Below are 23,786 nucleotides of genomic sequence, written 5' to 3'. Positions count from 1 at the left end.
GGAATGAGGGTGACACAGTGTAGTGTCTTTGGCAAGGAGAGGGGTAAGAACTGAGATGACATTCTAGCCTGATTTCTGCAGTTATGGTGAGTGGGTGGCTGATGATTTTATTTGCCCTAAAGGCCTGTACTGGGGAGGAAGAGGAGATCCCAGAGAGCAGTCCAGGCAGGTTTCCATTATGCTAGACTTCATGAAGCAGGAGTTCTTAGAGCAAGGAAGATACTGCCACCTTCCTCCTCTTGGAGAGAGGAAATGACACGTCACTTCCCCAGGGACGACCCAACTGACCTCAGCCCTCTCCCCATCCTGGTGAAGGTCAGGAGGGAAAGAGATGAACATTAAACACCTGCCATGTGTCAGGATGTGTCAACGATAGCATTCATGAGCACTTACAAATGAAATGGGCTTGGGAAGGTTGATGTCTGTCTGAGGCAGCACCAGGAAATAAATAGCAGAGCTGGACGGGACCTGAGTCTGTCTCCGATGCTAGCAGTGCCCATTGACCTCTTTACCTGTAGAGGAGAAGTTCCACCTTTGCAGCCCACCAGTGAGCAGCACACTTACTAGCACATTTTCGGCAGGTTCCCAGAGTCCTCCAAATCTGCATCCTCATTTAAGCTTCATGCTAACCCTGTGGGTAGTCTTCCTGTCCCTGTTCTACAGATGAAGGGGTAAGGGTTTGTCCAAAATCATGTAGCAGGTGCCCCAGCTGCCAACTCAAATCTGGGTCTTCTGCTCCATGCCTGTTGCTCATTTTCCTGCACATTTAGGATATGCCCCAGGAGAATTTATCATCTCCCTGAGCACCCCCAGCACCTGCCCAACTCGTTTGCCCTTGTCTGTGCCTTTCACACATACACATCCAGACCCTCTCACATTCCTCTTGGTAGCCCTTGGCCCTGGCGAAGGAGAGGCCCCAGATATTAGATACATGGATGGATGAACTGGGCCACTCACCAGGGAAGTGGCCCCTGACCCTTAGACTAGGCTGGGGGTGCCTTTTGTGGGGTGACCTGGATCTTTGGGCTGATGCCCTGTGTGGTCATTGTCCATTTATGAGTCTCTCCCTCCTGTTAGGTGGTAAGCTCCCCTGAGGCCAAGAACTTTCTTAGAGCCTGCAGGCCCTGGCCCGTAGTGGATGGTCAATAAATATATGTTCAGCATCTCCTGAAGAAGCTTCCATGACAACCTGAGTCAGATCTTCTCTGCTTTCCACATCTTATCCTCCATCCCTTTGTGTATTTTATTCTCAGTAGTCACCAGTTCTTTTTCACCTGGTTAGTTTTCTGACTTCTGGGAGCGTGAGCTCTCCAAGAGTAGGCACCATGTCAGCCTTTTCCCCTTACACCTGGTAAGGTGCCTGGTCCCCATGAGGCTCAGTAGATAGTGGTTGCATAAGGGAGTGAATGGTGACCAGACCTACCCATGAAAATCTCCTTTCCTGTTGCTGTCAGAAGCCAATGAGGGGACGTTTGTCACATCCTGTGGCTTAGGGCTCTAGTTTCTTACATCCACAGATCCCCATATAGGTGCAAGGGGCCTGGCCACCCTCAGAGGGTCCCTCCCCTGCCTGACTCACTGGAGTTCCCTAATTGCAAGGTGGGATGGAGAGTCTGCCCCATCACTGGAGGATCCCCTCTGGCAGTGGGAAGGGGCAGGCAGATTAGCTATACTTTCGAGTAAATAATGGAGCTAGAATTGATCTCTGAATTGGACCTCTGTGTTCAAAGGTCCTGCTTTTGTCACACCTCCCTCCAGCCAAGGTGCCATGTGACCCTCCTCATCTTACTGACTGGGAAAGCCTTGGGCATGTCTGCCTTCAGTGGTTTCCTGCGTGGTCCATACTCCATCTCCCCCTGTTTAAGTCCAGGCGACAAATAAGCAATGAACAGGAGACTCCCCTCCTAGGGCCAGATCCCTGCATCCCCGCCCTCCCTCCCCGTACAGGGGCCACCTGTGGGAAGAGGGCTGTGCCTGAGACAGAAAATTCCTGACCTCTCCTCCCTGGGAAGGACCCAGCCAAGGCCCAGCCACATTGACTACATCCCAGACATATTTATTAGGAGGGTGCTGCTTGGACACAGGTGGATCCTGTTTGCGCTAATTCTCCTCTTCCTTCTGGCCCTGCTGTCGTCATGAAAGAGCTCTGTACCCCCTCCTCATAAATCTCTCTCACACACCACTTCCCGCCTCCCCAAACTTGGGATTTCCCACCCCAGGCAGCGCTTGTTTTATAATATTCTCCTTCCTGGTGCCTCTGATGTGGCAGTAAAATACGAGACCACCCACAGAGAAGGAAGCTTCCTGGAATCAAGAGTTTCCCCCACCCCCTTCCCAAGGCCAAGGCCTTGAGTGATTGGCTGGGATAGTCAGGGAACTCATTATGAGAATAAACATATTAGGGCATTGGGAAGAGGTCTGCATTAGAGAGACGGCCTTTGGGCACAGTGAGGCCGTCCGTTTTGCCTGAGGTCAAACAGCCAGGCAATTACAAAGGCGGCAACCCCAGCCCCCAAGGCATCTAAAATTCCAGACCATCCCTACCCTTCCCTCTGCCAGACAGGACTGTTCAGAGGCAGCTCAAGCCTGAATGAGCCCCCGGCAAGGAGGCAGCAGTCTGTGTGGCCTGTCAGGAGACAGACTTCTGACTCCCAGCCAGGCAGGGGGATGGACTGCCTGACCCTAAGCTTCAGCCTGAGTCCATCTGCCAGGCTCTGCAGTAAACATTCCAGAGATGGGCAAAACAAGTGTTTCTCCTGGGAAGGTGAGGCCTTGTGCAGGCCTGGGCTGCGTGGGTGGGATTGGTATAGTGTAAAGCGTTCTGAGTTCTGGTTAGAATAGAGTTGAGGGCTACCCGTCATTCAGGGTGGACACTGTACAAGGACCCCACATCGTAATCAGTGCAGATTTGTAAGTGTATTACAACGGTGTACCAGTAGATGACAGTAAAGTGTCTCGAGGACAGGATACGCTACGGCTTATCCTTGGAAGACATTATTCATTTACCCAGTAAGCAAACATTTGTTAAACATGTGCCTTGTGCCCTGGCACTTTCTGCCAGATACTGGATTCAGTGAGCATTGAGACACAGTTTCAGGTTCCCAGGAGCTCTCAGACTAGGTGTACAGGGGCAAGGTAGAGACAAACACCGTGTGATTACATCAGGGAGTGATATGTGCTTTAATGGTTGTTAGTATAGAATGCTGTGAGAACCCCAAGGAGGAACACCTAACCCAGCCTCATTGGGGGGGCACTTTCAAGGAAAACTTGATAAAGAAGGTGAGTGAAGATCTTGGAGGCAGCCAGGCAGTGAAGAACAAGACATCCTAAGCAGAGAGAACAGCCTGTGCAAAGGCTCAGAGGCATAAAGTGTAGGACGAGGCTAGAGAATTGCAGGAAGTTGAGTGTGTCTGTGAGGTGGGCAGAAAACCAGAGGAGAAATGGGTCAAGGTCAGCAGGATCCAGATCATGAAGGACACAGAGGGTCTGAACTGAATCCCAAAAATCTTGAAGTTCAAGATCTAACTCACCGGTGCCACTTAGAAGTTTTATGTGTCTTTGAACAGGGACTTCTCCATCTGGAATGTGTGGGGACTGATCCCCACCCTACCTACTCTCAGGGTTGACATTAGGGTCAAATAGTAGGAGGGATGTGAAGGTACCTGCAGGCCTTATATACCAACGGCGTCAATTTATTAATCAACCCCATCACTCATTGCACTGGTGGAACAGATCAAAGTGAGGTGAATCACATTTCTGTTTTGTAACTTCCGTGAGGGTAAGATTATGTTTTATTCGTGGATCCCCACCACATGACACCCACAGGCACAGAGAAAACAATAGTTCTTTGTTGTTGATTCTGTTTTAGGCCCCGGGCTGTGTACTTTGGAGCTTACTATCTATGTGCAGGAACTGTTCTGAGTGCTTTATACATCTTATCTTGGTTAATCTTTACAACAACCCTGTGAGTTAGTTACTAGCATCAACCCCACTTCCCAAATGTGGAAACTGAAGCACATGGAGGTTGAGTGATTTACCCAAGGTTGCACAGTGAGTGGTAGAGCTGGGATTGCATCCATGTGGTTGCCCTAAGTCTACTACACTCTACTGCCTTGTTGCATACAGGATCAGGTGAATTTATCACTACAGCCTTGGCTGTAGATGTTATCACCCTTGACAAATGAGAAAACCATGACCTAGAGGGGTTAAGTACCTTGGCTTAGAACATGGGGTAAGTGAGCTGTAGAGCTCAAATTTTGCCCAAGCCATGCTTTTTCCAGTGTACTAGTGATTGTTCTCATTAGTCACCCTTCTGAGGTCCCAGGCCCATCTAATACTTCTTTTAAACCCAAGCTAGAGGGAACCTTGCCCTAACTCTAACTCCAGCCCTTACTAGCTGTACCCCTTCTGATGGCAAAGGAGGGCCCTGCAAATTGTACCCTTAGACCATGCACTGGATACATAGAACCCTAGAATTCCCTGCCCAAAGGGACCCTGGCCCAATTCCATGCCCTGTGTAGGCCAGTTCCCTGTCCATCCTCCCAAGGCATAGCCAAGGGAGAATTATTGATGGGGGCACGAGTGAAGAAATGAAGCATGGCATTGGGCTAGGCCATCCATGAGCCTGCACAAGGATCCTGGGTGGTGCAGGACAGAGAGGAGGGTGGGAGGAGAATTAGGGAGGACTGTAGGGACCAAGACATGGCAATCCACATGTTGCCTTATTCTGGGTAGAACTCTAAGAATTCCAAGAAGTCTAAATTCTGAACCTTCCAGGTTATTATGAAGTTATATTTGTCGAGGAAGGAAGACAGACATGTTTTATTTAAATGTTTGCTGGTGGGGCGCCTGGGTGGCTCAGTTGGTTAAGCGACTGCCTTCGGCTCAGGTCAATGATCCTGGAGTCCCTGGATCGAGTCTCGCATCGGGCTCCCTGCTTGGCAGGGAGTCTGCTTCGCCCTCTGACCCTATCCCCTCTCATGTGTTCTTTCTCTCTCATTCTCTCTCTCTCAAATAAATAAAATCTTTAAAAAAAAAAAAAATGTTTGCTGGCTTTATTTATCGATCAAAAATATTATACATATGATACATAGGCCTCCATTTGTTCTTTTGCCCCAGGCCTCACAAATATTAGAGGTGGACTTATCCCAGTGTCTGTAGTTTGCTGACACTACCTTTAAAGATTTGTGATAAAATTCACAAACTATGTGGAAAAGTCCCCTTTGCATGAGCCTCACTGCACACGTTTTGTCAAACACCATGCCTGGAAGAAAAAGCAGGTCTTCCTTTCAAGTCACAATAACAGCTCCTATCCCACTAAAGTTTTGCTTAGTTGACAGCTAAGCCTGCGAACATTGTAAGAAAAAGTAATATTAATATTAGAGCTATCAGTCAGTGATTTGGGAAGTCTTGGAAAGAGATGAACTCCACTGGCATCAGCTAAGTGTAGATAGAGACTCTTTGGAAGCAGACAGACTGAAGCTTGGTCAGAGAATTTGTAGAAAGGATTCTTTCTTTCATAAATGGCAGGTTGAAAAAATAGATGGCAACATGGATGTTCCAGGAAGAAGAATAGAAGAAAAAACTGAGAGGATTCTTGGATGTACTACTTACAAATTATTGACTAGAACTCAATCAAGTGGCCACATCTAGCTGAATGGAGAGTTGGGATCTTCATTCTTTTGTGTGTGTGTGCCAATCTGTAAACTTTCTTACTGTGGTGAAGAGGAGAATGGGTATTGGAACAAAGAGCCATCTCTACCCCAGAAAAGTTCATGTAAATGCTTAACATGGTGCTCAGTTTATAGCAAGTGACTGAGAACTGTTAGTTTCTTCATACCCAAATCCAAAAGAGCAAATGGAAACTTGTATTACTTTTGCCTTGTGTGTGAGAGGACATCTAAACCCAAAGTACCCCAACATTTGCTGCTATTTTTCAGGGGTGAGCAAAAACATAGAAGTGGAATTAGAAAGCCAGGATTCAAGTCCCTTAGGCAAAATATTTCATCTCTCTGGGTTTCAGTTTTCTCTTTTATAGGATGGAAATAATAATGCCTTCTTCATGGTGGTGGTTGGAAGCATTAAATGAGAAAGGCTATATAGGTTAAATCCTACAGCACAGTTTCTGGCATAGGGTAAATACTCAGCAAGTGGCTTTTTTCCCATCTATCTCTTCACTCATTTACTCATTCAACATATATTAATTGAGCTCCTAATGTGTGTTAAGTACTCTGGTAGGTGTTGGGAGTATTTGTTCCTTACTTCAAGGAGCTGTGTTACAGTTTAGTGAGACACAGGCATTAAATGCAGTTACTGATTATAACTAATTATAATTGTAATAAGTACTATGAAAGAAGAGTATGAAAGAGAATCTATATGAGGAGATGAGGGGGCCAAGATTAGGGTGCTTACAGAGAAAAATTGGCAAGTGGATGGATTTGGGAAATAATTAGAATGTAGAATCAGTGGGATAGGGAGAGAGAAAGAGATAACGAGAATGATGTCTATGTTTCCGCCTTGAGCAATGGGTAGATGGGATGCCATTTACTGAGAAGAAAGAAGTAGGGGTATAAAGGAAAGATGATGAAAGGAAGGATGGTTGGATGGACAGACGGACAGATGAATGGATGGATAAAGAGATAGATGAGGGCTGCTTCCTTGGACAGATGGACAAATGGAGGAATGGGTAGATGGGTAGATAATTTATGGAGTATATAGAGTGTAACTATAAATAATAAAAATAAATAATTCTGCATTATTTATTTATGTAAGATTCCTTGTCTCATTTGATCCTTAAAATAATACTTAGAAATACGTCATGCAGGTATTAATATCTTCCTTTTACAGATTATAAAATTGAGACACAGGGAGGTCGAGCCACTTGGTAGAACCAGAACCTGAGTCTCCAATCTTCCCATCCAGTATTCTTTCCCCTCACACACAGTACATACAAATAATGAGAAAATCATCAGTCAAGGTGGGAGGAGAGAGCATGAAGTTACAAATGTGTCTGACATGCACCTCTGGGGGCAAGGCCTTTGGGAGAAGGAAGAAAACAGTAAAGCAGTGTGCACCCTTACTCAGGAGCTCTCTTCCTTTCTTTCACAGGACCAAGTATTTTCATGGAAAGAAGGTGAATGGAGAAATTGAGATCCGAGTGGAGCAGGTAGGTTGGAGCTGGGTCTTCCGTGCTATCACCCTGATATTTTCCACAGCTAGAGCCATTCCCAGGAGCAGCCTTGATCCTCATCTTATGAGGCTACCACGAGCCAAGATTACCAGAAAATCCTGGCTTATAACTGGGAGTTTTATTAAATCCAGAATTATTTAGTTTAATGGTTTTTGTTTTAGCAGCAGAACTTTTCTTCAAAGGAAATCTCAAGTAGGAGCCCATTGTACAAAATAGAGAAAAGTAGAGAAAAGAAAACTGATGAAATGGACATGGGGAACCCAAAAATCTGTCTGCTCCATCCTGTTCTGCCTTCTCCCCATTTCCCCCATAGCCCCCAAGCCATCTCCTTGGAACTACTTGGGCTAGGCAGCACAGTGGGTTTGAATCCTGGCTCTCTCATTTAATAGGTATGGGGCAGGTGACTCAATCATTCTATGCTTCAATTTCCTTGTATCAGTTTTGTTGGGATTAAATTATTTAAAACCTCAAATGAGACCAGAATTACGAATACTGGCTCTTGTTATTACTGCTAATATCAATAGCCAGGCACCTCAATTTATGGGGAAAGAAACACGGACTTGCTCAAGGCTACATAGGAAGGCAGTGGCAGAATGAGGACTAGAACCTGTGACCTCCAGATCTAGGACTCCTCCCATTCATTCAGTGAACACTTGTTGGGGACCTACTAAATGCCAAGCATGGTGCTCAGCCTTAGGAGAGCACATCAAAGCTTGGGCTCTGGAGCCAGACTTCAGGTCTGAATCCCACTGCCACTCCTTACTAACTGTGCGACTTTGGTTGAGCAGTACTAAGCTCTTTGCAACTCAGTTTCTTCATCTGTACAATTGGGTAATAATAGCATCAATTTCATAGGGTGACTATGAGGATCAAATGAGTTAGTCTCCAAGTACTTGGAACAGTTCCTGGCACATACCAGGCACTTAGTAAATGTTACTCATTTATCATCATCATCATCATCAAAGACAAAGAGTTAATAAGATAGACAAGGTCCCTACTATAAGATGAACTCAGAAAAGTGCAGTAAGAAAATAGGGGGTGTGACTTTTTCAGTATTCTTTGAGTTTGGTGTGTTGGAGGAACAGAAAGCCTTTCTGAGCATCCAATTTGAGTTGGCTTAGTATTAAAACACCTTAAACTTGAATTTCAATTTGATCCTGTGGCTTTCAAGTCAGTCCAATGTCTACTGGTTTTTCTTCCATGGCAAAGAGTATGTTATTTTTGTTCACTTAACAAATATTTGTCAAACGTCTACCATGCTAACTCACTAACATGTGGGGAAGGAGGATATAGAAGCAGAGGCTCTGTCTCAATAAGTTTGTGGTCTAGGAAGGGAGGCAAGATAAGTCTTCACAGAACCTCAGTACAGGTGGAGTCCAGAAAAGAGAGGTCCAAATTCAGTGCTAAGGGCAACAGAAGCCACCACTAATTGGGGGAGTGAGAATGGCTCCAAGGGGGAGGATGGTATTTGGATGGTGTCTTGAAGGATGGGTAGGATTTCAACAAGTGGATGTGGCAACATGAAGAGTAATGAGATGGAAGCAGTGTGAGCAAAGGTAAGGGGGCTAGAAGGGGTGTGGAATGGTGGGAGTCCAGTTTGATTGAGTCCAAAATAGGACACATCATCTTCCCCTAGCCCCAACCTACTTGTCCTCCCAAGTTCCCTCTCAATAAAGAGTGACACCCTCTACCTTCCATGTTAACTAGAAACCTGCGCAGGCTCCCTGCTGCCTCCCCTCCCTCCACCACTACACCCATTCAGCTAGTTGACTCCACATCCCATGTCTCCAATCCATCCACTTCTCTCCATCCTTATTGCCTAGAGCCTTGGCTGAACCATCATTAGCTCTCATCCAATCTTCCTAACTCTACCTTTTTTACCCACTTACAATTTATTTTTGCAACTAACACTGGAGTGATCTTTCTAAAAAAGCGTATAGTTTCTTTAAAGTGTTAGCTTTTTTTAAAAAAAAAAAGTTTTTTTTTTGAGAGAGAGAGAGCATGAGCTGGGGGGAGGGGCAGAGGGAGAGGGAGAAACAGACTCCCCACTGACCCAGGGGTTTGACACAGGGCTCAATCCCAGGATCCTGAGATCATGACCCCAGCTGAAGGCAGACAACCAACTGAGCCACCCAGGAGCCCCTAAAGTGTTAGCTTTTATTTATTTATTTATTTATTTATTTATTTATTTAAAGATTTTATTTGTCAGAAGATAGAGACCAGCACAAGCAGGGGGGGCGGCAGGCAGAGGGGAAGCAGGCTCCTTGCTGAGCAAGGAACCCCTAGTGGGACTTGATCCCAGGACCCTGGGATCATGACCTTAGCCAAAGGCAGACGCTTAACCGACTGAGCCACCCAGGCATCCCAGAGTGTTAGCTTTTAAATCCCTTCCTCAAAGACTCCTCCTCTCACACCTTGATCTAATCAGTTAACCTGGTTATTCCTTATCATAACACTGAACTTGTCCTTCCCCGCCCTTATCCGTATATATAGGTGTGGGATTATTTGCATGAGCGTAGAGGCCATGGCTATTTGGATCTCACTTTGTTAAGTAGCACAGGACTAGAACTAAAGAAATACTTGCAGAATGAATAACTGATAGATTCCACAGATTCCAGGCTGCTTGTCAGTTTCCAAGGGAGATAAATTACTGCTTCTTAATCCCCCTCAAAAATCTGGTTTTTCCATAAACCATCTGGTAAATGCTCAGTTGCCAATTTAGCTAGCCCTATCTTATCCCATTTGTGAAAACCCCAGAGGCATGTTTTAATTTTACCCATTTATCTCAGTGATGCCCCTGGCCCAACTTATGGGTATAAAATCTATAGGGCATCATCAGGAATTGCCCTAAGAATAACTCACCCAGGGGCTCTGGAAACGCTCAGCCAATCTATGAAGGCTGCAATCATACTGGAAAACATTGGCTAATTTAGAGTCATCCTGATTTCCAGCCATCCGCCTTCATAGAAGCCAGAAGGCAAATTAGCCAGGAGACCAAATAGCAGGTCATTTGGGCATTTTTCCCTGAAAGACATGCCTTCCTAAACCCATCTTAGAATCTGAATTGTTTGCCTTTTCCCATCTGGATGAATGGGCGGGTCACAAAGCAACCCCCCAGGAATCTCACATGTATCCTCTCACACTTGGGAAAAGTCTTAGGATGGAAGCCACTGTTTAGTCTGAGCTGGTCTCACATTTTGGAAGTCTGATTCCCAACTAAGGGCCAAATTAACCAGATAATTGCACTGTCTGGGTTTTGCTGGACAGAGCGAATGAGTTAGTTGTGGTTGGCCTAGAGGAAGCCTCCGCCCCTTCTCTCCACCCTCTTCCCCCCAAGTTCAAAAACTGTTTGCCTCAGCTGTTGCAGAGCCAGGAATCAAGAAACCCTGGGGAGGCCGGGGAGGTGAGGGGGGTGGGGACTGCCTCATGTTGCATTCCATTACCCAGAATGCCCTATTGGCTCTGTGGGGCCTCACAGCAGTGTCCTTGAAGGGTCTGAGACGTTCCGGCCAGGGTGGTTGGCATGTCAAGCTCTCCTCTATTTATATTTGAGGCAAAAGTTCTTTTTCTCCACAGGTACAGGTCACCCCTCTGTGGGACTAAGCAATGAGTTTGATGCATGGATTAATCTCAAATAGACTCAGTTCTGAGAAATGAGCAGACTAGGACCTGGTAGGACAGAGCCTTGGGCTTCTTTCCTCTCTGATAAAAAAGGCTGCAATTACAATGGTCAGTCTTTCCTCAGTGATAATAGAGGTACCAAGGCATAAGCAATGGCAATGCCTTGCTCTAACAGATGGAGAGAAAGACAAGGCAAGGTGAAGAATCTGCTCTTGACTCCAATGAAGGAAGCTGGACAAGCCGCAGGTTTGCATATGAAGGCCAGTGGCTCCCTTCGAGTCCTGCCCTCCTGTGATACTGGAGTAGGATGGGGTTAGGTAGATGTGTGTGTATCCCTGGAAAGGCTCTTGATTCAAGTGCTGTTCATCTTCTGCTCTTTAATGTTTCGTCAACTCAAATGTCTTAGGGAAGCAAAGGTGGGATTTTTCCCTTAAAATAGTTTAAACACTCTTTCCATAGTCTGGCTATTATGGACATTGCTGCTATATAAATATTGGGGTGCAGGTCCCCCTTTGGATCACTACATTTGTATCGTTGGAATAAAAACCTAGTAGTGCAATTGAATGGGAAGAAATCAGAGAGGGAGACAAACCATGAGAGACTCTTCACTATAGGAAACAAACTGAGGGTTGTTGGAGGGGTGATGGGTGGGGGCATGGGGTAACTGGGTGATGCGCATTAAGGAGAGCACGTGATGTGATGAGCACTGGGTGTTATATGCAACTGATGAATTACTGAACTCTACACCTGAAACTAATGATGTACTATATGTTGGCCAATTGAATTTAAATAAAAAATAAATAGTTTAAACACTTAAGACCATGAAGTATATATTTTGCATACCCACTTCAGCCTTCCATCCACAGTTCTTTATGGGTCAACCTTTCTTAGAATGAATCTTTGCTGTAGATATTATATTGACCATAAAGACCATGTGATATTTCCAGAAATAGTTGCCAATAAGATAGAAAAATGGAGGCTGGATGTTAATTCAGATCGGTGGATTGGTAACAGGTTGAACATTACCCCCACTAGAAAATGATATAGAGATACACCTTGAGAGAAATAAATGTAATGGCAGAGCCCTTGGCTTTATTCTTTTCCTTAATAGAGACTTGTCAAATTATGTTTGCTGATGACTTGAAGCTGAATGAGAGAGAGAATATGCTACATTAAATCTGAAACAATCAAATTGAAGGGGGATACAATATAAGGCCCTATGGAAAAACTCAGCTGAAGAGGAGCAAGATTAGGGAGACTTAGTTTTTTAAAATCACATGGGGAAAGAAAAGACCTAAGATTTGAACAAATTCTTAATATTTGTGGAGGAAGTCTAGTGTGGAGGTTAAGATTGTGGCTTCAGAGTAGGAGGGACTGGAGATGGATCTCAGCTCTACCATGTTTTTTTGTGTTGACCTTCTATTTGTAACATATCTATGCATGTTTCCTCACCTGAAAAATGAGGATAATAGTTTCTACCTCCAGAGTTATTGTATGGATTATGTGAGTCAGTGTGTTGTATGCTTAGCATGGCTTCTGGCACATATATTAGGTGCTCAATAAACTATAGTTATGGTTGCTACTCCCCCAAAACCTGATGCCTCTTCACGTTGCACTATCAAACTACAGCATTTAGAATCCAGGAAGGTGATGGTACATAAACACACATGTGCGCACGTGCGAGCGCACACACACACACACATATCTTTCTCACACACACACACACATGTACTATGCTGGTCAGACTCTAGTGACAGATCCAGTTTTGGTGTCACACCACAAGGGGGTATCCCACAGAATGCCTTGTGAAGAGAATGATTGGAGTCAGTGGAGTCTGACATCTGTGAGCAAAGGGGATCAGTATAAGGAACTGGAGATGTTTAGTCCAGAGACAGGTCTTTCCTAGGATCCCATCTACTCCCTGCAGAGTGTCTACAACCTGAATGAGTAGGTGCAAACGGTAACAGTTACCATATGTTGAGTACTTCCAAGGTCAGGTTGAATACTTTTGACTGTTGGGATGAGCACTAGCATTGCTTCCATCCTGCAGAATCTGAGACTCAGGGGAGTAAGTGGCTTTCCCAAGGTTGCCCAGCTTATAATTGGCAGGAACCTGTCTTTGAACCCAGGCAGTCTGATTCCAGGTCCCTCCTGTTACCCACTGAGTTTTTCCGCCGGTGGTGCAGATATCAAGAGCAATAACCCGATGTGTTGGTTAGGTCACTTCACGTGCATAATCTTATTTCAACCTCACCACAACCCTTTCAGATGTCTGCTATGACACTCCCCGCTTGACAGAAGAAGAAACTGAGGCTCAGAAAGGTTCCATGCCCTCTCTGAAATGAATGATAAAAGTTTCACGTGCAGGTGTGCTGAAAAACCACCCCAGATTGCCTCACTGGGGTTAGAGTTCAGGCTAATAGTATTATCCTGCAAGAACATGGATTTCAACTTGGTATGAACAGAAAAGAAGCAGTACTGAGTAATGATGAATGGGCCACACCCCTTCGGTAGGTGGGGAGTTCCAGCAAAAATTGGGTGGTGAATGTGGCGAATATTTCACAGGAAATTTAGGTACCTCATCAGAGATAACCTTTATTATTTTTCTCTTTTATGTGTTTTTGGGGTAAAGGTAATATATACAAATAGCCAAATACTGAAAAGGTAAAAAATGGTATCTGATGAAGTCTACCTCCAACCTTGCCCCAACTAATCTATTTTCTTTAACCATCCATTAACCAGTTCATTTAACCATTATCACTAATTTCTTGGGCAACTTTCTAGAGAGATTTTAAATGCAATGATCAAATATACATATATGTGTATTTTCCTTTGTTTTTCATAAATAGTAGTTGGTTCAAAAAACATAAACCATTGTAGGTATTTCAGAAGAATATTTGATGGGAGGATTGATAACAAATGGTTCAAAAGGGAAAATCCTGTTACCCAGAGCCCAGCAGCCCTACATTCCCTGCTGCCGTTGTCACTACCACCATGGCCAGTGGAGAACCATGAGTCTGCACTCCCACCGATGCTGCGGGAATTGCCGCCAACCCTCTGTATCTGCTGAGGCTGTCGGTGAGCTTCTGTAGCCGCCACCAGAAGCAGAATGATTGCTACCTCCTTCCTGACTTCAACTCTTGCATAAATGCCTCCCATTGGTAGAAATTAAGTGGGTATGCATGTGGCAAAAGACTCTGGGAAGCGTAGATTTAGGCTTTCAGCCCCCGTAGTGCAGGTGTGGGGCTGAGGGGCCATAGACAGTGAGCAGCACAGTCTGTCCCTTCAGCTCTTCAAAGTCCACACATACCCTTCTACTTATCTGTACTGTTCTGCACCCTGACTTCTCAATGTACTGGTTGTTTATTCCATGAGAGTACATGCAGAGCTGCCTCATTCTTGTTAATGATTGCCTAGAGTGCCATCATATGGATATCCAGTAATTTATATTCCATAATTTTACTATTAACAAATAATGCCAAACCTATGTCATTGCAAATGTTTGTTAGCATATCCATAGGATTCCTTCCTAGAAAAAGAACCACTGGTTCCAAGAGCATCCCATGCTGTGAGTGCTATAATACACCTGGAGGAATAAAGAACTTCCCCCAGCTGCTGGCATTGCTACCAGAAGCCAGCCCTCAGCAGTCAGCACTCTTCTGGAAGTGCCTCAGGTGAGCACAGCTGCTTTGCCCCAGCTCGCATCTCTTTCCTGGCGGCTGCTACTTTCAGTGACTGGGCGGTACGAAGACCTTGCCCATTTACCCCAGTCTGGGACAACTCCGAAGGGCCATCCCAGCTCCAGGCTCTTGGTGGAGTTGACAGAGGCCTTTGCTGAGATGGCAGTGCAGGCCAGCTTCTCCTTCCTCCCCGCACTGCTTCCTTCCTTCTTCTTCCAGTCCGGCGGTGGTGGTTCCTGGAGCGCTCCCTGATGAACCTCCCACAGGCGGATTTCCATCTCAGAGTACACCTCCCATTATAAGTATACACTTATAATTCTGATAGATATTGCCAGATTGCCCTCCGCAGAGGTTGTATAGATGATCTATAAGACCCTTCTGATGTGGATTTCTAGGACTGTAATTGACCCATGGGTTCTGAGGTCCATCGTGCACAGAATGTTCTCCTGGTTTCAGCCCAAGTATTGATGCTGAACTCTGAAGTGCTCCATGATTTGCTCTTCCTATCTGACCTCCTTGTGTTTGAAATTCACCAGAGCTTGGTGTTTCTCTGCAGGGCTGAGTCGGGCAGAACTCTACCCGCTCTGATCCACTAAGCCTTGTTTTGTTAACACAATCCTGCAAGATTTATTTGTTTGGCTTGGCTTACCCTGACCTCAGACGTTCTGTTTTGTATTATTTTTAAAAGCGTGCAGGTCTCCATGGAGGCCTTTTTCTTTTCAAATCTAAGAACCAGCTGGGGGAATGAAAAAAGCAGGTGGGACACTAGGGCGTATTAGCTGAAACATAACTCATTAGAGGGGCAAGTGTGTCTCTTCTTAACCGTGGCATTATTAATGTGGGTGAGTTTATCACCATCCTGGCTCTATCTTTAGGCTCACCAATTTAAGACAACAGGGAAATGGAGAAACAATAGTAATGGTGATAGTGGTTTACTTTGATTGAACATTTTCTGTATGCTGGGTGCCATGTTAAGTGCTTCCTGTGCCTTAACTCATCCCACACAATGTGCCTGTTGCTGAGGAAGCTGAGGCTCAGAGATCTTAAGTAAATTGCCCAGCCAGGGTCACACAGCTGGTAAGAATGTGATGCCACTGGGATCTGAACCTGGGTCCAGCCGATGCCAGGGACCTGCTTAACCAAAGTAGATCTATTAGAGTATATGTTGGGTCTTGAATTTGTCTTCATCAGGCTTTTTTGCATTTCCCCTCTTGGCTCAGGTTCCCTAAGCACATAATCCCACCATCCCTTTCTATCTCACCTTACTCTTTTGATCTACTAGATAAATTACAAATTCTTATGAGATATCCTTCCAGCAAAAGACTCCTCCTTTCCTCACTAACCCTGGTGGCTCTTACTCATCATTTGATGTTTCTGACTTATTGCTAGATAGTCCTCCTGTTAACAATTCTGTTTGTTCTTTGTTTTCGTCCAAATTTGTTTCTAAGTGTAGATGTACACTTCAGATGACATGAAGACTATAATAGCTCTGACTCTGGAGCCAGACCACCTGGGTTGGAATCCCAGCTCTGCCACTCCCTAAGTGACCTTGAGCAAGTAACTTGACTTCTCTGTGCTTCAGTGTCCTCAATGAAAATAATAATGGTAATAATAGTAATCATAAGATGTACCTATGGAGTTACACGAATGAAGTAAATTACCACATTCAAGGGGCTCAAAGCAGAGCATGGCATATAGAAAGTGCTAAGTGTTAATAGCTAGTTTTACAGTCCCCTTTACGTTGCTAAAGACATGTCACATGAGTAATTTCTGTGTGTCAGTCCCTGGGGTTATTCAGAAATGGAAAGGATATAATCCATGCTTAAAGAAGTTTGCTGTGTTATAGTTGAGGGGGGGGGGATAAGAAATATAAAACATTCATGTTTATGTGTGTGTATCATTTACATATATAGCCAATCATATTTCCCCAAACATATGGCATTCAACTGGCATCTGGAGCAAACTTCTAACCCTTCCTTGATAGCAGATAGCACAGGTCCCGGTAAGGTGTTCAATAAATGTTTGTTGAGTGAATGTGTGAGTGAATGGATGGTTTGGTACAATCATAGTAGGGTGGGGCTAGAAAGGGACCTTGGAGATCATCTAATCCAACCTGCTTGTTTAACAGCTGGGGTTCAGAGCAGGGAAGTGACTAGACCTAGCACACACATCAAATTATTATTGGAGTCCCGTGTAGAGACCCCAGGCTCCCATCTCCCATGTCACCATTTTTCCTACTACATCTCTCCACCTGCCAATGTTATCTTTTATCTTCCCCATTTAAGAAGCCATTAGTCTCTTCTGGTGGTTTTGGTAGCAAACAAGTTAATCTAATTCTGTAGTCAGGAAGTCCATGTTTTCCACATTTACCTGCAAGAGGCCTTGTTCTTGTGGGAGCAGGGGTGTCTAGGATGGATAGCTGATGGCCAGAGGCAAGCTCCAAATAATGAGGGCTGAGGGAATATTGAGACTGTGGTTGGATGAGCCCTGCTGATTCCAAATGCAACAGGGACTGCTTTGTCAGGTGGACAGTTCTTCGTGGCCCACCTCCCTGGTTTGACTATACTACTCATTAGCCCCTTAATCAAAGATGAGAAGAAAGGAGCCATGAGAATGAGAGCAAGTCCATCTTCTTGTACTGGGAAATCCGGCTTATAGTGCCATAGCCTCTACCTACTATGTTTGGTAATTTTCCCATCCTCGCTGCCACCTCCCTCCATCAATATCTGCTCTGCCACTTGGTAGTATCATAGCTAAATGAGACTCCAATGGAAATTAAGCAGCAGTTCTGAAGGAGAACTTAATAAGCCCTTTAACTTCTTGATGGATGTGTATTAAAAAAATAAACAGAATTTGACTTATCTCAACCCACTCCTTCATTCAAGAAACACTTACTGAGCACCTGCTCTGTACTTGGCCTTAATGACAGAGCCTTCCACTCACACAGTGTTCTCCTTCTGGTGGAAAGAGAGACAATTGGGGGGCAATGACTGTAATGCATTAGGGACCTGTGCAAACCCTAGTGAGCCCAGAAGAGGGATCGCCACCCTTGCCTTGGGATATCCTTAGGAAAGGCTTCACAGAGAGGTTAATGCTTGATGGGGGTTTGGGGAAAAGAATTAGCTTTGCATCAGGCTGGGAAGGAGGCAGATGTGCATATCAAGTCTCCCGGCTAAAGAGTGTGCTTTAAATCTCAGCTTGTCACATCTGGGGAAAATGACCAGAGTATAGCGTGTGTGAGGAAAGGGGGGTGGGAGATAAAACTGGAAAAGAAGGCAGAGAACAGTCTCTTTAGGATGGGCTTTGTGTGGCAAGGCAAGCAGCTGGAAATCGTGTTGTAGAGGCAGTGGGGACATACCCGTTAGATTTTTAAGCTGTGGAGTGACGTGATCATGTTTTCATTTTAGGATGCACATGCTAATAGTGGTTTAGAAGACTGGCGTAGGAGTGGTGCCCAGAGGCTCAAAGCAGAGAAACTCCACTCTGGATTGGGTGAAAAAGGCATCTTATCCTTGAGTACTGTGCATGGGGCTGGGGTTCCGAGAAAGGACTTGGTAACTCTCCAGCGAATGCATGTAAATCCCTGCCACATGTTCTTTAGCTTCATTCTGTACCTGCAGCTTGCATTTGAAAAGGGAACAGATGACCTATTTTTTCTTTAAAGCAGAGACCAGATGGAACCAGAGCCGCATGATATGTTTGAGCTGGCATCCCATAACAGCAAGCGCTCTCAACCCCTTCTTATTCACCACCTTTGTCCCAGCCACTTGCCCTGACCCATTTCACCGCCCACATTCCAGTTTACTCCCAATCTACCTAATCTCTGGCCTTGTGGTGCCTTCCACTGGTTATGATATCCCTCCTCTGCCCACTTCTCCCCACTTCTGCCCCTCCTCACACCCTCTCCGGCTTTGACCTTCAGCTTGTGCTTGGCCACACTTTCCGTTTACTGCCAGCTCTGCTGTCATTTCTACCATTTGGGGTCTGGCTCGCTCCCTGATGAGAAGAGCTCCCACTGGCTTCACCCCAGCTCTGCCAACAGCCCCTGCCCGGATGTGCTTACACAGAGGATTTCAGCCTTTGCATTTCAGTAGGAATCAAGGGTTATTAATTAACCCAGGGTGGATCCTATTATGAAACATCCCAGAAAGCTGGAACAAACCAACGGGACTTCTGAACTCGCAGCAGGGAAAAATGCCTTTTAATTGACTGGGATGACTTCACCACAAAAATCTGTCTAGCTGTTATGCTAAACTGGAAACTAATCTATTAGATTGTCTAAGGAATCTCCCAGCCCACCCTGACCAGAATCTCCTGAGGAGGGGAGTCAGGCCCGCACATAAACAGGACTTATGCTTTGAAATGGATTCTTCTGGATCCTACCCAGACTGGCTGCATTTTCCAGTCCCTGGGAAAGAGAGGGGAGGCTGGTATCTGAGAATAAGTCTGTATGTCCTACGGTGTCTACCTTTAAGATCACATGGGAGCTTTTCTAAGGCACTGCTTACTTTAGAATTCAGCCTAGTCTGAACCTGGCTGGGACCACTTCTCTCAGGAAGTTTAGAGAGTGACATGAGAGAATTTCCATGGATGGTGTTGTCCTGGGCTTGGAAGGGACTGATGATAATAGCCACTGTCTAATCACATGCTTGCGCACTGTGTACACACTGAGCACTTCATTGGATTAGCTCATTTCATCCTCATCGCCATCTTGTGAAGAGTAGGTATTCTACCGTTTCCCATCCTCCAGGTGAGGAAACGAGGTGCTATAAGGCTGCACAGCTTATAGGTGGCAGAGCCGGGATTCGCAGTCTAACTCCAGATGCTATCTTAGGGGGCAAGGTGTATTACAGGGAAGTAAAATCCAGGCACAACTTGGTGAATTTCTTCTCCTGTGTAAAGGGCTGGCTTGTGCATGAGGCTTGTTCCATGGGATGCAAGCTTGGCCTCCAGGGTCCTCTGTGAGCTAGCCCCTGCCTGCCTTTCTTTATCTAGCTTAGGTTGTAGTCCTAGCAAACACCTTGTGGCTCCTCTCCTGTCCTAATACCATCTTGTGTTTACATCCCCATCCATGCCTTTGCTCATGGAAATCTCTTCTCCTGGGACATCCTTTCCCAAGTTTTGCCATATCTTCAAGAGTTAGCCCTGGTATTATTTCTATTCTGCTTTCCGCTGATCACCCTGGGGAGGTAGGGTGAGTTGCCCCGATCCATGCTCTCACACACCTCATGCATATTTCTACCATTACACTTAGCAGATTGCTTTGAAATTACCAGTCCACCTGCCTATCACTCCCTTTGACTCTGGGCTTATAGAGAACACAGACAGTATCTTTATTCATCCTACAAATATTTATTGAGTGCCTACCACATGCTAGGGCTACAATGGTGATTAAAAACAGATACTGTCTCTATTGGATAGAGCTTAAAATCTAATGGAGAAGACAGATATCAATTGCATAATCAGTCCCCCCCACACACACACACACATCCCATAATTATAAGCTGATTAGGAGCTGTGAAAGAAAGATACACAGTGTTATAGTAGCATGTGGTGGGTAGGCTACCACTGGGCACTTATTCACGTACTTAGTAGGTGCTCCAAGTACACAGATACATAATCTGTGCTCACTTAGTATCTCTCTAACTTACCTGGGGTGGGGAAAAATGAAAAAGCGACAGAGAAAATATTGGATCCACCATAAGAACTCCCAGCAGATAGACTCGCCCACATATCCTTTTGCCTGGTAAACGACGCAGGTAAAGCACTAGTCTGAGACCAGTGATACAGGTAAAGCAATGGTGCATACGTACGGGGAAGGCGGTGCTCGACATTAAGTGAGCACAACGTGCCCGCCCCTAAGACTTTATCAATTCATTTACTCTCACCACAACCCCAGCAAAGAAATACGGATGGAAGACTCGACAGTGTAAGCGTCCTGCCCTCAGCCCTGCAGCGGGAGAGCGGAGATGTGGAGGCTCCAAAGATGCCCTGGAGCCCACACTGCCGACCCTACATCTTACTGTGTCGCACCCTTCTGTCGAACTGGGGCTCATCACGGCGCACTTCCTCGCCCAAGGTCGTGGTGCTGGAGATAATAGAGCCCAGCTCCCCCCACCCCTGTCTCCTCTTGGCCAAGTCTGGCGTTGGAGTTCCCCGGGGATGACCTTGGCAGTGATAAGAAGGTAGCCCCAGACAGGAGGCGGAACTGAGCCTCATCCGGGGTTACGCTTTGGGGGTTCCGAGAGCGTGTTAAAGGAAAGAAGGAAGATGAGCTACTGCAGGTCAGCGGTGTGCTCCTCATCACCCGACTGCTTCTCGCTCGTCCCTGTACTCAGTCCTTCGGCAACACCTGGGGTGTGAGTCTCGTCGCTGTCCAGATGAGGAAACAGGCCAAGAGGGGCAAAGTAGGTGTTTGTGGAGTTAGTGGCAGAATTGTGACCGGAAGGAACCTCTATCTGCCTGTTTTGAAAGCCCATAATTTTCCCCTTAACTCACCTGTTGCCCAGCCAGACCTGGAAAAAAGGCTTGCTTTGTCTGGCCTAATGCAGTTTTTCAGATTGAGTTTCTCAGAGACCACAGACAGCCCATCTGGTTTTCTGACCCCCCTCTATCTGGGTTGCTGGAACCTTTCTCTGCTCCCTGAGCAACAACCCTGAAGTTCCCTTCATGAGCGTATGGGTGGGTTCTCAGCCTGTTTAAGATGGAATTGAACCAGATGACCTCCCACCCACCCCACCTCAGGGCCTACATTCTGTCCAGACAGGGAGGAGACCGGCAGCCCACCCCTCTGGCTTCCAGGAAAAGCAAGGGAAACAGAGGGGTGAACCTCCCCTGGCTGGGCCAGCCACATACCAGGGACCCCAACTTTGCATTCATTAGACAGAACCAGGTTTTGATCTTTGTGTTCATTTGCTTATTCTTGTATAGCAGCTGCTTTGGTCTCTGTCTGACTCCCTTTGCTCTCCATGGTCCATGTTCCTCCATGTCTGTGGGATGAAGGCCAAAGTCCTTAAGCAGCACCAACACTCTTCCCAACCAGGTACCAGTGTGCCTTTCTCACCACCTCTCTTTTCCTCTTTCTGTTCAGTGGTGCCCCTGAGAGTCTTTGGAGGAGCAAATATCTAATTTAGATGGTCTCTTGTTTATAGCAGCTTTCCCTTAGGTTCTGCATGTCAGTCTCCAAAAATGTTATTTCTATGAATATATATCCATCTGCCTCTTCTCCCATCCATATACCTATTTGTTTATGTGTTCACCTTCTCTCTAAAACCTAGGTCTTTTCCCACTCCTTTTTTGTAGTCTCTAAGCAATTTAGAACTAGCCTTCTTTCCCCTAAACCCCTTCATGAAATTTAGTATTTCATAGTACCAGTAACAGTGATAATATAAGGACTCCCATATGTTAAGGACTTGCTGTACACACACACACACACAGACACACACACACAGATGCCTGATACTCTGCTAAGAGTTTACTATACATACCCTCACCTTATCCTCACAGTGGCCATCTAAGTTATGTATTACTATCACAGGTCCAGCAAAGCAGCTTTCGGTTGGCAGAGTCATGATTTGAACCCCGGGCCCCCCAGCAGCCCATACTCTATAAAGCACTGTATTTTCCTAACTCCCACTGCTAACTCCTCCCTCATTCCTGGGATATGCATCTACTGCCTGTTCTGGTTTCTTCTAACCCTTGCTTTCAGTGCCCTTTGCATATCTTTATTAGGAAATGACATTAAGATTCTGGAAGTAAACAGGCTCATTTTTACTAATTCTTCTTACTACTCTATATTTTACTTGTGTGGAGGAAAATTTTTTGTCGCCTCAGAAGAAAGAAGAGATATTTTGAGACAGTTTGGCATGATGGACGAAGCTGTGCCTTGGATCAGAAGAGCAAGGGATCGAATCGTGACACTGCCTCTTATACCTGTGGGGCTTGGGGCATGTGACTCTATGTTCTAAACTTCAGTTTCTTTATCCGCAAAATGGAGATGGTAATACCAGTACTCCTATATGTTCAACACATTGTAAGAATTTGGTCCATTTTCATTAAATCAGAGGGGATCCTGGATCTAGGTTGATCATTTGTAAAAGAAGGAACTGGCAAATGCATGGAGCACTTTCTACCCTCCTGTCCTCCCCCAGCCACAACAGATACCACTGCTCAATGAAGGCACGCTTCCCAGCTGAGCTTAGGGCAGCCGCATTATCCTCCACACAGCAGCCAGAGCTGGTAGTAAAATGAAACCCGCTGGGTGACCCCAAAGGAACTTTCAGTTCTCACATTCTGTGGGTTTAATCCAAGCCTGCTTAAAAAGGATGACAAATTATGGATAAGGTGGTTGGATCCTGAAAGATGAGCTCAGTTAATAAATATATGAAGGGAATGAAACCAAGAACTCTGAACAACAGACATCTGAATTCTATTCTGGCGATCTGTAACTTGGGAGTTGTCTGCTAGAGCAACTGTTTTCCAGTTGTACCTCTTAGAGCCGTGGTGTTCCATGGGGGCACCTGGGGTTGCAGACTACTGAGCATCTTTGGAAAGGCTTGGGAGGAGGGAGAGAAGGATGAGGGAGAGGGAGAGAGGAAGAAAGAAAGGAAGAGAAGGAAGGAAAGGAGGCAGGGAGGGAGGGAAAAGGGAGAGAGCTTATCTCATTCCTTCTTCTGTATCAATAATTCACAACCAGGGGAGATTTTGCCCTCCAGGGGACATTTAGCAATGGCTGGAAACTGTTTTGGTTGTCACAGCAGGGAAATGCTACTGACATCTATGGGTAAAGGCCAGAGATGCTGCTAAATATCTTAAAATACACAAGCTAGCCTCCCACAGCAAAGAATTATCCAGCTCAAAATGTCAATGTGCCAAGGTTGAGAAACCCTGTTCTAGACAGAAACAACTCAAAGATGACACCTTTCGTGCGGGGAGTCCTGTGGCTCCCTAAAGATAGGTGATGGTAGTATAGTTTATGATGGTGAGGGCTTCCCAGACCAGACCTCTCCAAAGAAACTTCACCTTCTTACTTCCTTTCAGTCAACATAGTAGCCTGGGGACAAGGACGGGGCAGGGACCTTCTCCCCCATTCTTACCTGACAAAGACAGTGAGGCAGAAATTCCTGTGATTTCCCCCAAGATCGCACAGCTAGGAAGTTCCAAGAATGGAATTGAAACCTGGATCTATCTTAGCCCATGCTGGGTGATTTTGCAACACAATCCCACATAATAAATGTGTCCCCTGGCTTGTACCCAGGAGCTCAGCAGAGGCCTAGAGTCTGTTGAAATCCTGAAGA

General features: G+C 45.7%; 1 protein-coding gene across 2 annotated transcripts in view; it reads left to right on the top strand.

Moving 5' to 3' along the window:
* The window catches only part of SYN3 (synapsin III), a 444,404-nt gene that overhangs the window by 46,623 nt on the left and 373,995 nt on the right, over positions 1-23,786 (top strand). For both annotated transcript variants that reach the window (XM_036093503.2, XM_036093504.2), the window contains exon 3: positions 7,108-7,165. In XM_036093503.2, coding sequence (XP_035949396.1) covers positions 7,108-7,165 — 58 coding nt within the window. The remainder of the gene's footprint in view (positions 1-7,107; positions 7,166-23,786) is intronic.

The sequence above is a fragment of the Halichoerus grypus genome, chromosome 6 (genome assembly GCF_964656455.1).
Source record: "Halichoerus grypus chromosome 6, mHalGry1.hap1.1, whole genome shotgun sequence".
In the NCBI taxonomy this organism is placed as follows: domain Eukaryota; kingdom Metazoa; phylum Chordata; class Mammalia; order Carnivora; family Phocidae; genus Halichoerus; species Halichoerus grypus.
The sequence above is the reverse complement of the archived record's forward strand: the minus strand, read 5'-3'. Positions and strand labels throughout refer to the sequence as shown.